The 13,262-nt window shown below is 48.8% G+C and overlaps 1 protein-coding gene across 1 annotated transcript; it reads right to left on the reverse strand.

The window, feature by feature from the left end:
• Positions 1–9,896: 9,896 nt before the first annotated feature.
• On the reverse strand, positions 9,897–12,938 carry LOC117854232 (RNA pseudouridine synthase 2, chloroplastic). The gene is made up of 6 exons (XM_034736533.2): positions 12,597–12,938; positions 11,853–12,260; positions 11,479–11,678; positions 10,922–11,000; positions 10,634–10,809; positions 9,897–10,565 (listed from the first exon to the last, which is right to left on the reverse strand). Exons 1-6 carry the CDS (start codon positions 12,912–12,914, stop codon positions 10,433–10,435), a joined length of 1,314 nt encoding a protein of 437 aa, XP_034592424.1. The 5' UTR covers positions 12,915–12,938; the 3' UTR covers positions 9,897–10,432.
• Between the last annotated feature and the right edge of the window lie 324 nt (positions 12,939–13,262).

Below are 13,262 nucleotides of genomic sequence, written 5' to 3' on the forward strand. Positions count from 1 at the left end.
TGTGCGGTGTCCGAGGGTGACGGCTTCTGGTTTTGTGGGCGGACGGGACGGGACGGGGCCGGAGCCGGAGCCGGAGGGGACGTGACGGGACGCGCCGCATCAATTCGCCATTGCTGCCGCTCTCTGCTGCATCAACGTCGTAGCGCAGTAGATCCAGAGGCTCCGGCTCTGGGCTCTGGGCTCTGGGCTCTGTGCTCTGTGCTCTGGCTCCACTGGATCATCAGATTGCAGAGGCTGCCAGGCAGTTTCAACACGCGCCATTCCGCATCCTTTGCATTTTCGTGAACAGGATTTGCACAAGAATTCGTATCCAAAGCATGTTTACGACGCGAACAGCGGTTCACGTCTGGAAATAGAAGAAGGTGAATTCCCAGATAGCTTTTTGCCGATTTGCCAGTCAAAGAACTGGCTTCGTTCATTTACCACTCCAAAGATTGCCTTCGCCTATTTGCCATTTGAAACGCTGCTACTTCGCTATACCAACCACGGCGACTGTTTTACCCCTGGTCCCACCTGTCAGATTCTTCTTCTCCACCTAAGTCGGCCTCTTCCTTTGCCCGCTGACACTCGCGATGCTGGACGTGGCGACGCCCAACCGAGCCTCAGCTTGGCTAGCAGCTGCGGCAGCCTATCGCAGGCTCCAGCTTTTGCTTCGCCCAGAAGAGCTTCCTATATTGGCAAAAGGCTCATTCCCAGAAGAGCTTTTTAGCATTTCTGGGCATTTTCAGAAAGGATCTGGGCTCCTGTAGGCCCATGGGAAGCCGGGGAAGTTTCAACGGGGCCTTTTGGATTCGGCTACTTTGCGAGGCCTCCTCCTCCTTTCTGTTGTGTCGCGTGGAGTAGGACAGAAAGCTGTGTGTGTGTGTGTGTGTTTTGTGGCTTGCGAGCCAGCAAGGACGATCCTCCTGGTCCCGCTCCCTGACAGTACATCTGCTCTGCTCCTCTTCGAGTCTGAACTCACGGTGACCAAGCTCCTCCCTGACCTCCTGATGCAGTGATGCTGCACCTGCATGTCAGCATGTGCATGCACTCCCTCCTCATCATGCAGTGGAGATCTGTGATGGAGTGGATCCAAATTCAGCTCAAAAATGCAAAAACATTTGATTTGGCTGTCCAGGTATGCTTCAGCTTCAGACTGAACAACACATGGTTTGTCCATCTCTGCTGTAGTAGTGCTGCAGCATCGGTGATGGATCGTCCAAATTCAGCTCATGAATTAAACCCAAAAACATTTGATCTGCACATTCAGGCTCACGAGTTCAGCAACACATCCGGCATGCTTCACCTTCAGACTGATGAAGAAAAGCGCAACGCTGCAGAATGCAGGATTGTGCTCCGTTCCGTTGTTGCCAAGGACATTCGTTACCCACACACACAGGTGTGTCTGCAGAGCTCGCCCACGCAGAGGATGCCGGAGCTGTAGCCCTTTCTCTCTCGGTCCCTGCCTTCCATTGCCCCATCGCTTCCATGCTCCATCCAGATCTCCGCAGATAGCCGTGCCCGGCCCGGGTGGAAGGAAAGTTTGAAAAAGTTTTCTTTTCCGATCTTCCTGCAGGCCAGAGGGCACTGCTGCCTGGCTGCCTGCAATGCTTGTTGCGTTGGTGTTGCATGCATGTGTGCTACGGGCGGCAGGGCTCTACTGCCGCTGGCCCTACACCATCTCTAGGCCTGGCCTGGCCTGCCTGACCTGAGGCAGCAGCCTGCTATGGCCCATGGCCCTAGCTGCGTTGGCCCTGAAGGCCTGAACTGAAGGCGTGGCCGGCCTCATCAACTGCTCTCCTCTCTGCTTGGTCGTCGCGTAAAGCCAAAGCAAAGCAGGTAAGGCCGGGGCATCGCTTTTGCGCCGGTTGACCTGACCTGGCAGCCGAACACAAGTGTGCTACTGCGTGTATCAGTAACCTGCGACACTGATGACTCTAGTGTTTTTATAAAGTATTTTTATGCTCTAAAAATTCACATAATCTTTAAAAGTAATATATTTTGGTGAATTTTAGTTTAAAGATTTTAAATGATATGTATCTTTATATTTTTTATATCACTGCAAAAAATGTCATGAATTTTAGAGGTGATTTGGATGTTGTTTTGGTTACTGGTCACCCGAGTTCATTGACGAAATAAATGGGAGTGTCAAATGAGGAACTAAAGTTCAAGTCAGGGTCAATAAGGAAGGAAAATTTTTTAATTATGAGTGTCAAATAGAAAATTCTCTCTTTCTGGAGAACATTCCTCTACCACTGCTTCCTGTTCTCCATTACCTCTCTCCTTTAATTTGTCAGTACTCCAATTAACAACCAGTTCCTGTTCTTTCCGTAGCATCTAATGAACGCATGTGTCGATGGTGCGCACGATCGATCGATGGAGAGAAAGGCTATCTCCCTGCTGCTCATTGCGTTGCTACCCCTATCCTATCCATGTGCTGCTGCCTGCAGGGGCAAAGGCAGCTTTGTTTGCAGCTGATAAAGCCTCTTGGATCAGCCAGTAAGCCGGACAAGTCAATCACTAAACAAGTGCAGTTCTGGTAGAATCGAATCGCACTAATGGCCTCAAAGCCTACTTAACAATCCCAGGAAAATGGTGTCCATCCGTTGCATTAGCAGATTAGCAGTGCAGTGCTGCCAGAGGCACAGAGCAGGGGAAAGTCCATGAGTGAGCTGAGAGAGAATAGATGCAGCTAAAACTCAGTGAAGTGACGAGTGATTGAGCAGGCAGTGGCTGGTCACCACTTTCACTTTTGTTAGGCTGCTCCTGAATGTTCTTTCAGAACAAAGAAATAAAAAAAAGGCAGCCTCTGAATCCATTGTGGGAGCTAGCTAAGACTGATCAGGTCTCAGGAGTGCGTTTGTGCAGTGCTCTGAACATGTTCCAAAGCAAGCGGAGGACCGAATCATGGCGGGAGGGTAAAATAAGCAAGTGCGGTCGTCTCATTGTCAACTCGGCTTCTTTTCAAATCTTCTGGAAACCATTTTTATACAACAGCAAAAGGAAGAAAAAAGAAACTGAACTAGACAGAACAGAGAATACCTACCTTAGCGAGCTTTTTCGGCCCATCGTTATTCTCTAGAAGAAAAGGGTTGTTGTGTGAAGGAAGGATTAGGCCCATTCGTCTACAGTAGATAGCCCATCCAGTAATTGTCGGCCTGTTAACAGCACTCGGCCCAAATAATTGGAAGGCCCATCCACCCTGCTCTCCTCCACGTTCCACCGCAGCTGTCTGCTTGGCTCCTCTCCTCCCCGTTCCCCCAAACCCTCCTCCCCACCGCCGGCCGCCAGTAACTCCCGGCTCCCGCCGAGACGCCGGCCGCTGGCGCCCGCTCGGCCCGTGCCTCCGTCGCGGGCGCTCCGGTGGCTTGACCCTCCGTGGATCCCCCTCCTGCAACTGCCGGCGCCCGGCGCCCACGGTTTGTAACTCCTGCTCCCAACAGTGGTCCTCCTTCGTGCAGTAAAAATTAGGCTGAGATTCTGCACGAGTAACCGATTGGATGGTGCGGTTTTTGCTTGGATTTTTGGTAGATGGTAGTGAAATTTCGGATAGATGTCTTTAGCTACAAGGGAAAGTTTGGCGACCGAAGCTTTACCTGTGTGCACTGTGCAGTGCTTGGCTCTTGATGCAAGGTTCATTTGCCTTGTAAGAGTAGTATCCATCCTCCGTCTGCTAGATGGTGCCATGTGGACGGTGATGGGAATTCGGAATCATGCTTTAGATGAACATGGCATCAAACTAATAGCTGGGATTGTGCTGAGGTTCATGATTCCGTGCAGTTTTAAACGGATAGTGAGGAGATTTAGCTGTAGCTGCAAATATGAAATATCTGCCACGTTTTAACCAATTCAGTGGATGTAGTAGTTTATTTATTTCTTTGTCTCGTTTGTACAATTTTGATTGCATTCTCTATCAATAAATGCTGAGCAGTGTAATGCTGCTGGCTGCTTAAAAAAAAGGATAGTAATTTATTTATCTGCATCAGCAGTGTTCAGTTATCAATAAGGCGAGCATATACAATTGTTAAGTTTCATCTACGCAGAGAACCTGGAGAAGTCTCCAAGCACTACTATTTGGCCTTGATGATTTAATTTCACCTTAGTGTATAGTTCCTGTTTACTCGTTAAGACATCTAATTTATGCAGCAGGATACTTTTATGCTTTGTTCCTGCTTCATATGACGACTCCTGTCATTAATGGTTCATTGGCATAGCCAACATTGTTTTTTGACCTCTTTGCTGTCCAATTTTTGCCTGCAGAACTGCAGTGATGGAAGGCCAAGCAAACGCTGCGCAGGCTAGTCTTGGTCCAAGAGTGAAGGCTAACCTGGTTCTTGGAGCAGAATCGTTTGCCATCAGCTCCGAGTGCGGTATCCTATCCGAGCAGCTGGCCACGATGAAGGAGAAGAGCATGGTGATTCTCAAGGAATACATCACCAAGCACAATGCTCCAAACGATGTCCCTGACGAGTCAATTGAGGGTGTGTCTGATGACGAGGGTGAAGCATTAGTCAAGAACCCACCGAAGAAATCGAAGAAGCAGAAGTGACCATCCTGAATTCATCTGATTCATTGCTAGGCACGGCTACTGTATCCTCAGCTATGCTTTTGACACAGAAAGACCAGATCACTGTTTGGCACATCTTGCTTGTGTAAAATTGTAAGACTAGATATTTGTCAGTCGCATTAAGACTAGATAGTTGTGAGCCACAGCACAACCTGCAGGTGTAAGAACTTGGTGCTCGTGTCATGCAATTCTACAGCAGTTCTGCCTCGTTCTGTTATCTTTTCATATTTTCTTGCTCTGGACAATGGCGACAGTACCACCTTCTCCTTTGTCCGTGTGCTGCATAGATGTGCCACAACTGAAGCACAAGAATGTTGTGTCACTAAAAGCTCCCTACTATTCTCAACTTTGAAGTGTGAATTCAGTCACAAGCATAACTATGACATCTGCATTTTTAGGGTGTGAACTCTTCAAAGTTCTAAGACAGGATATAGGAGTAGCAGATTTCTGACTGTCTGTATAGTCTCGACTCAGGAATGTGCCGACATCCAGACGCAGACTCGATGTTTTTAGAAAGCCCTGCCAACTAAAGCTTTTTTTTCTTTTGCAGCGTTTGTTTTCACCCCGTTAAAAATTCAAGCTGATCACTATAAAAAGGAGCGTATATTTCTTCTCGACTAGCTTGTTCTGCCTCTTCATCTTCTTTTTTGAACATGCTGCTGCTACTGCTTCTTTTCATCAGAGCTGCTGCCTGACGACCTTCTCGCCGGACTGGTAGCATCTTCGAGCAGACGAGCACCGTCGACGGCAGCGGCACCTAATATCAGATGCAATTGTCGTGGGCACTCCATGCTTCTGCTTCCCATATCTCCAATTGCCTTGGCACCAGCTCGACGCAATTCCATCTTCATTCCGCCGGGAGAGCGGGTTGGCGACGGAGCCGTACATCGTAGCCGGCGAATCTCCTTTGCACCGGACGGGAAGAGCCAAAAGCTGGTGCTAGGGTTGGCGGAGGGAAGCTGAACAGTTGGACGGGCCTTGCGATTGCGCCGAATGGGAGGTGCGGCGGTCGTCGACGCCGGCGGGGTGGTCGGAGGAGGGGAGGAGCAGAGATCTCATGGCGCTGGGCTTATTTGCAAAATATCGGATCTAAATCAGGAGGGCACTTTGAAAAATGTTTTACATAAAACTCCCTGGATCGCGACTGTCGATCACGGTCCAAATTAGAGGTTGTATGAAAATAATTTTTTCATAAAACCCTTTATTTTGGATCACGATTATTGATCACGATTATGGTGAAAAATCAGAAGACTATTGTGAATTCCTTCCGCACCTAGTTTTGTCCCCACGTCGCTCCTCCTCGGGGTGGCTCGGACGGAACGCCAACGCCCGGCGCCGCCGCCCCTTCAAGCGCTGCCTCCCCTCCTCACCGGCGCCCGAGTGGCCGCCGGAAGCCCGCTCCTCCACCACCCTCCCCATCTCCTTTCCTCCCCCTCGCGCTCTCTTTGGTGGTGACCATGGCGGCGGCGTCCATGGCTGCGGTGGTTGCCGCTGGCCGTCCGCAACCGGATCCGCCCAGAGGGTCTGGCCGGATCCGCACCCTTGGCCACTAGATCTGCTTCCCCGAGGCCTTGGCGTGTCGGGATTTACGGTGGCGGCTGCTTCTTGTGGCGGCGAAGGCGTGGCCCAACTTCGGCGGCGTGTGTGTCGGGTGCACGCTTGGCTCGGCTACGGCAGCGACTGCAGCTCGGGTGGTGTGGCTCGGCTACGGCAACCGGTGCGAGGTGCCTCGGCTGCGGCGGTGTTCGCGGCCGGCACGCACGCGGCATCACCCAGCGGCTTCATGGCGATGCGGCTAGCGCTGCGACCAGGCCCTGCGGCAGCTAGTCGCTCCAATGGCGTCGCGGCTTGCCCCTGCGACGGACGGGCTCCTAGGTGCCGACGTCTGTTCTATCTAGCGCGGCGGGTGGGCTCCAAGGTGCTGTGCAGTGATGAGTCAGCGGCACCACGGTGGCGTGGCCGACAACGGTTTGCTCGGGCGTATGCCAGCGTCGCTGTGGTGGTGTTGTTGGCTGCGGCTGTGCGGAGGCTCACCAACAGTACTATGGTGGTGGGGCTGGTGGCGCCGGCTGTCTCTTTGCACTACGGTGATGATGCAAGTGAAAACCCATCTGTCTTTGGGACGGCGTCGATGGTGCCATTGGCGTCATGTCTTTCCTGAAGGCGACGTCAGGTATCTCTAGCGCAGACCTTGGCTCCTGTCTAGGGCCAGGGCTAAACGACCAGGATGTCGGTCTTCCCTGTCGGATGAGGCGGGTGAAAACCCAAACCAGTTTGGGCTGCCATCGACGACGTCTTCAGCGTCATGACCTTCTTGAACGCGATGTCAGGCAATTCCGACAAGGTGGCTTGCTTCAGCGATGGTTGCTTCCAAGTCGGGAGCTTTCTTTCTTTTTCTTTCTTTCTCTTCCTTAAAAAAATGAGGATCCAGTACGTGGCGTTAGTTGTGTGGTGGCTCCTGTCGACGTCCCAATTTGACCAGGCTGTCAGATGAGGCGGGTGAAAACTCAAACCAGTTTGGACTGCCATCGGCGACATCTTCAACGTCATGACCTTCTTCAACGCGATGTCAGGCAATTCCGGCAAGGTGACTTGCTTCGGCGATGGTTGCTTCCAAGCGGGTGCTTTCTTTCTTTTCCTTTCCTTCTCTTTCCTTAAAAACAAAAGAGGATTCAGTATGTGGCGTTGGTTGTGTGGTGGCTCCCGTCGACGTCCCAATCCGACCGGGCAGAGTTCGTGGAGGCTCGGGATGATGTCCCAATCCGATCGAGTGGAGTTTTTCGTCGTGGCTCGTGTCGATGTCCCAATCCGATCGGGCAGAGTTGAGAGAGATTCGGTTGGTGTCTCAATCCAACCGGCCGATGTTGTGTGGTTGAGTTGAGTTTGAGTTGTGCGTTGGCGTAGTATGATGTAGGTTGATGTTCCAATCCAACCGACCGGTGTTGTTTTCTGTTGTTTGTCTAGTCAAGGTTTATTTTTCTTTTTCGGCAGTTCCCTGTCTGGTTCGTAAAAAAAAAACTATTGTGAGGCACATCCAACTGGGAGTTAGATACATGCTGCAGCTTTGCCAATAATGTTGCTAATGTCAATTATTTTCGTTCCATTTGTTCATTTGCTTGATGCGTGGCAACAAGGAATTGAACAACTTTGAGATGTTTTCGCTATCCATGTGGAGTATATGTCCATACATCGATGCGCCGCGGCAAATTATCCCGATTATATTCTGGAAGATTCGTCAGTTGTAGCCTACCTGCACTTTTCAGAACAGCAGTATGCTTGCTTCATTGAGCATTTCCAAAACAAAACCGCGGCAGGTTCCCGAGACCTCCTAATCAACTACATATACTTCTAAAGAAAATGTAATGTTCCATATAGGTGATGAGATTTCTGATGTTCCATATAGGTGATGAGATTTCTGATCACGAGGTTTCTGATCATGGAACTAGAATCGGAATCGATTCGAAAATAATGGAGGAACTGAAACAAACGCCACCCACAGCAATGGTGATACAGCAGAGGACAGCATACAGAGGGACAATTGAAATTTGCAATGGACGTAATGAAAACTTTACTTTGGGCTTGTAAGAATAGCTCCTAGTCCTAGGTACTAGGTACTAAAATTTACTTTTTTTCCCCCTGCCCAGACTCCAGCCCATGCCTGATTGTAACCGCCAAATGTATGGTTGCATTTACAACAGCTTGATGAAGCTCATATGAACTGAAACAGTAAGCTAATCCATACCTCTCTTATTTCTTGCTAGAAACTGAAACTTGTTTTCTGATTCATGTCACGAAAATTGACTAGCCAAGAATACTCACTGAAACAGCTAAACTTTCTCAAGGAAAACAAAGAAACTCAAAAGCTGGCAATGAATGATCAGCAGTATATATATAAGGCGATGAGTTTGCTGAACTGCTCAAAAAGAAAACGGAAAGCTAATCAGCATTCAACACTGCAAAGTACTGGATTCGCCCATTCCACATTTGTGTTCTTGACATCAGCACAGCAAAGTGCTGGATCCAGTGATCTCACTCGTCCCTTGTGTGGCGACGGAGCTCTCATCATCTTCCACGCGACGAACAGCACAGGGAGGCCGAACGGTGCTAGTTGGATGGCGCTTGGTAATCATAGCTGCTTCGTCCATCCAACTAGAATTTCCGACGACTCCTAATCCCAAGCCCATCCAAGCACATTCTTGATTTCCATAGTCACGAGTGATGCCTCTGCCCCTTAACATGTGTCGCTTGGGAAGCGTCCTCTGTGGACGACGGATAAAAAGGAACGGAGGGAGTATCTACTTATTATAAAAAGGAACGGAGGGAGTATCTACTTATTAAATCGATCAATTCGATCATGATGCATATATCAGTAGTGCAGCCCCCATATTCTTTGGATCCATTCAACCATGCATCACTATAAGGCCGCTACGGCGTTGTATTTGTAAGGCCTCATCATTGTGCTGGAAAAGAACAAAATCACAAACTGCCTGCAAGTAATATGGTACACTGCCGTCCCTGCCTGTCACATGGTACACCGATCAAAACACGCAACAAACCAGGGGGTAGAGTCGTGTCCATGCGTACGGACTCTATGCAATCGAAGCTGCTTACTATCCTGCATGCATGCTGTTCCATGTACACCCATCCTAAGCGTTGCGTTAACGTGAGTAACAGTTGCATCACGCACTGCAACAACCCAAGATACGCTCATCGACCGATACTTCATCTAGCAGATTAAGCTGCGACATCAACCGATTTATTGCCCATTTTAGAAGTAACCTCATCACCTGCAACGCTCTGTGTGTCGTCGTCGTCATTTGGCATCATCATCTCAAGTTAAATTTGGCCACGAATTCATCAAACGCAACGCGAAAACAGTGGTGCTGCAACCTTTTTCATTGATCGAGAGCAAATAAATGGATGAATAATAACAAGCTATGATTTGCTCGACACGCGACGGCCTGGGACGACCGACATCGACCTTGATCGCAGATGCACAAGCAGAGTCTGGATCCCAGCGCGACCTTACCAAAACTTGACACGACATTGTCTCCTTCGCTGCAGGAAGCTATTCCCATTGCCGCCCAATCCCAAGAGTCTGCTCACCGCCGGGCGATGCGGTCAGCACGGCCGCCCACGGACGCTGCAGCCGCCTCCCTCCCTGTCGCCCGCACACACCCCAGCGCGGTAGATGACTCGATCATCTTGCTTGGGACAACAGGATCGCCAACAGATCGATCGTGTTTTGGGGTGGATTGCAATCACTCTCATCGCGTCCACCTAAATTTCATGACACCTCCTAGTCCCATCCAAACTCATTGTGCTGGCCTTGCCACTTTGCTTCTATGCCTAGTCTCTATACCCCCACCCCTTCATGTATGCACTTATGTTTGGGGAACTGCTGTATGATGTGTAAAAGTACAACTCAAGATAAGACCAGCAAACCAAACTGCATATAGACTGTCCATGAAACTTAATCCTATTCCTAGGGTGAATGCAAGACCTGCTGCAAGCAGAATGCTCCAAATGATGTGAATGTCTGTCTCTGATGAGTCTGTTGAGACTTGAAATCTATGAAGCAGATGTGACCATCCTGATTTGATCAGATTTACCGTGCGTGCTTCTTGTAGTCTATCTGCAATCGCACACTTGCGCTGCTGAAGATAGAAAATGCTGTTGTATGTCGTCTTTTGTGTCTGCACTTGCACTGCTTATGACCAGATTATTGTTGCAACTTGCTGCGTAGCTTTGTCAACGATGTTGTTCGTATCAATTACTTTCCATTGACAGCCTCACTGCCCACATAGCCCTGAAGACAGACCTTGGACCAGACACACTATACGCTAAACATCACTGCCTGGCTCACTTTGCCTTGGCACAAAATTGTTATTGGACAACATCATCACCATTTTGTCCATCAGCTGATGTAACACGTCGCAATTCATCAAGTACCTCAGTAAAATCATCTGGCGGGGGGCATGAGAATTCAAGGATCTTTCCTGAGTGCGGATGCTTGAATCTGGGGAAACAACAACAATCACATTCGAAACTGTGCAAAAGACAAGAAACATATTGTAGAATACCTACCCAAGCAATGCAGCATGAAGACATGGCCTGTCTACTTTAGATATCAGACCCGAAAGCCCACTATGATATTTTGAAGGAGTTCTTGGTCTCAAAAGAGACAGTGCCATGCTTTTGGTACCTCCATATGTTTCATCACCAAGAAGTGGGATCCCTAGATACTTCGCATGCGCACGGATCTGATAATCAGCAGGTGCAAGATCAGCAATGAAAATAAGTGAAACCCCCATGTTTAAGAGAGTATTCCCTAGCTGTTATTTGCCCATCCAAATGATATCCACACATTATTACCTGGTGAGTGCGTCCTGTCTCCAGTCTCCATTCTACTAGTGCGAATCCACCACCAGCAAAGACCTCTCTTACTTTGTACCTGTAGGATTTTTTGACATTCCCAAGTGAGCCAAATTATATGAAGCCATGAACCTTAAACAGGTAGAAAGTTCTGGAAAAATACTTTATATTTGTGGTTTTTTGCTTAACATATTGATTTGTGCAGATGAAGGTTTTTATTAACTTTCACACAGCCATGAGAACCAACCAGCGCAAATGTAAATTCATTTGTCATGATTGGATTCAACTAACTAGTAGAGCCTTTGACTATTTTGATCTGGGCACTTCCAGGCCATCATTGTTGCCTGCTAGCAGTAACTGCATAGCGGTCATCATTAAGAAGTTGAAACAGACTGGTTGCAGTGATTGCGCATATCCTAAGAAGCAAATAGCTTTATGGTACAAAAGTATCATTATACCAGAGTGGGATTTATTTTTACCCAAGTGAAATAACATTGGGGAGGCAACATCATATATGGAACCAAAATAAAAGGGCACAAGTAACAAGCATGAATCACCTACTAGCAGCATGCCGTGCATATCTCTGGCCTGATCCAGCTATAGCAATCATACGAATCCTATTGTTAGGATCACGTGCGATAGACGCTTCAATCCTGCCAGAATTTGGATGAGGTACCCCACAAGTAAGACTGATGTATACTCTACGAATTGTGTGCAGCTTGAACTGTTCAGCTAATTGAGCATGGGAATGCTCATCCTGTCCAAAAAAGGGAAGAGTTCAGTATAAGTCTGGACTATATCCATAACGAAAAACAATAATCTAACATAGTAACATGTAGCAATTACGAGCATGTGCAAATTTCGTCAAACTTTTTGAAGTGCCAGGTTATTTTTTTCCCTCATTTTGCTGTCAGGATTGATGATTCAATACCTTGGCAACAACAAGAAGTCCACTTGTCCCCTTATCAAGTCTGTGCACAATACCAGGGCGCACAAGAGCATTCCGCACTTCCGAACTAACGTCTTCAGTAGTAAATTGATCGACATCAAATACATCAACATCGTCATCTGAAGAATCCGGGCATTCATCGCCAGTTGAATTGCGCGCCAAACATGTAAATGTAGAAATCCTGCAGTGGTGAAGTATAGCATTGACCAAGGTGCCATTTGCATTTCCAGGCGCTGGGTGAACAACCATATGAGCTGGTTTGTTCACAACAAGAACATGGTCATCTTCATAAACAATGTCTAGCGGGATATCCTCCGCCTCTGCCCTCAGCGGCTGTAGCTCGGACACTGTGCAACTGACCAGATCCCCTCCCTTCACCATATGCGAAACCTACTATGCACAAAGAGAAGCACAACAACGTAAGGCACAGCTAAAACACTAAAGTACGATAGAGATAGACAAACAAAGACCCATATAACAAACTAACAAGTGTAAGCTAATACAGCTGGTGCTGCACGAACTCATATGACTTTTGAATTTTTCAGCATGCCAATCTTCTCTCAAAATAAGAAGTTATATACTTTTCGTCCACACAAAAGAGAAAGAAATTCTACTTTAAGCTACACATCCACTGTTTAATTAGCAGTATTATCTCATTGTTGTACTAACACAACGATCAAACTTTGCAGGAATTTAGCAAGGTCAGAGAGAGGAGAACCATGACACCTTGGAGACCGGGCGGCCATTGACGGCGACGAGTCCCGCGCGGATACTGGCCTGCACGCGGGCACGGCTGACGCCCCCGCCGCCCAACCGCGCCGATATCCAGGCGTCGACCCGCGAGCGCCCCTCCCCCGCGGGAACGGCCTCCTCCAGGCGCGTCCCAGTGAGGCCTCCACTCCGCCTCTCTGGCTCCGCCGCCTCGGCTCTCGCGTTGGAGGAGACGCATCTCGCGTAGCAAGGACGGACGGTACGGCGGCGTAGGAGCGCCGAGAAGGTGGCGGCGATCGCTGCCGCCGGCGGCGGCGCCGTCGCAGCTGCCATTGGGCTGGCGTGGAGAGGTGAATCGGTGAGCACTGGAGAAAGAAGGGATAACGTTTGGGTAGCTGGGCCTATAATTGGGCTGACAATGATCGCAGATGGGCCGAAGTTACATGGAAAAGCGAGCATGGCATACCAATATTGATGCGCATCCCTTAAAAAAAAAACATTGTTAACTGCAGATGAAGATCATCACAATTAATTGTCAAAAAAAAAAAAGATCATCAGAATTTCCAGATCCGCCACGTCACTCGCCACGTCCTTCCGCCACCCCCAAGGCCCCAACACGTGTAATCTCGTGTTGGTGGATGATGGCTCCAAGCAGCACCCGTTTCTTTCGCAAAAGTTGGG

The sequence above is a fragment of the Setaria viridis genome, chromosome 4, assembly GCF_005286985.2.
Source record: "Setaria viridis chromosome 4, Setaria_viridis_v4.0, whole genome shotgun sequence".
NCBI classification, from domain to species: domain Eukaryota; kingdom Viridiplantae; phylum Streptophyta; class Magnoliopsida; order Poales; family Poaceae; genus Setaria; species Setaria viridis.

What these genes read in the sequence shown, in the direction of transcription:
- LOC117854232 (XM_034736533.2), bottom strand. Translation starts at nt 12,914, where the DNA reads ATGGCAGCTGCGACGGCGCCGCCGCCGGCGGCAGCGATCGCCGCCACC. An exon ending in ATGGCCGCCCGGTCTCCAAG is followed by an intron (nt 12,261 to 12,596) that starts GTGTCATGGTTC and finishes TGTGCATAGTAG; the next exon opens with GTTTCGCATATGGTGAAGGG. An exon ending in GCACGGCATGCTGCTAGTAG is followed by an intron (nt 11,001 to 11,478) that starts GTGATTCATGCT and finishes AAAATCCTACAG; the next exon opens with GTACAAAGTAAGAGAGGTCT.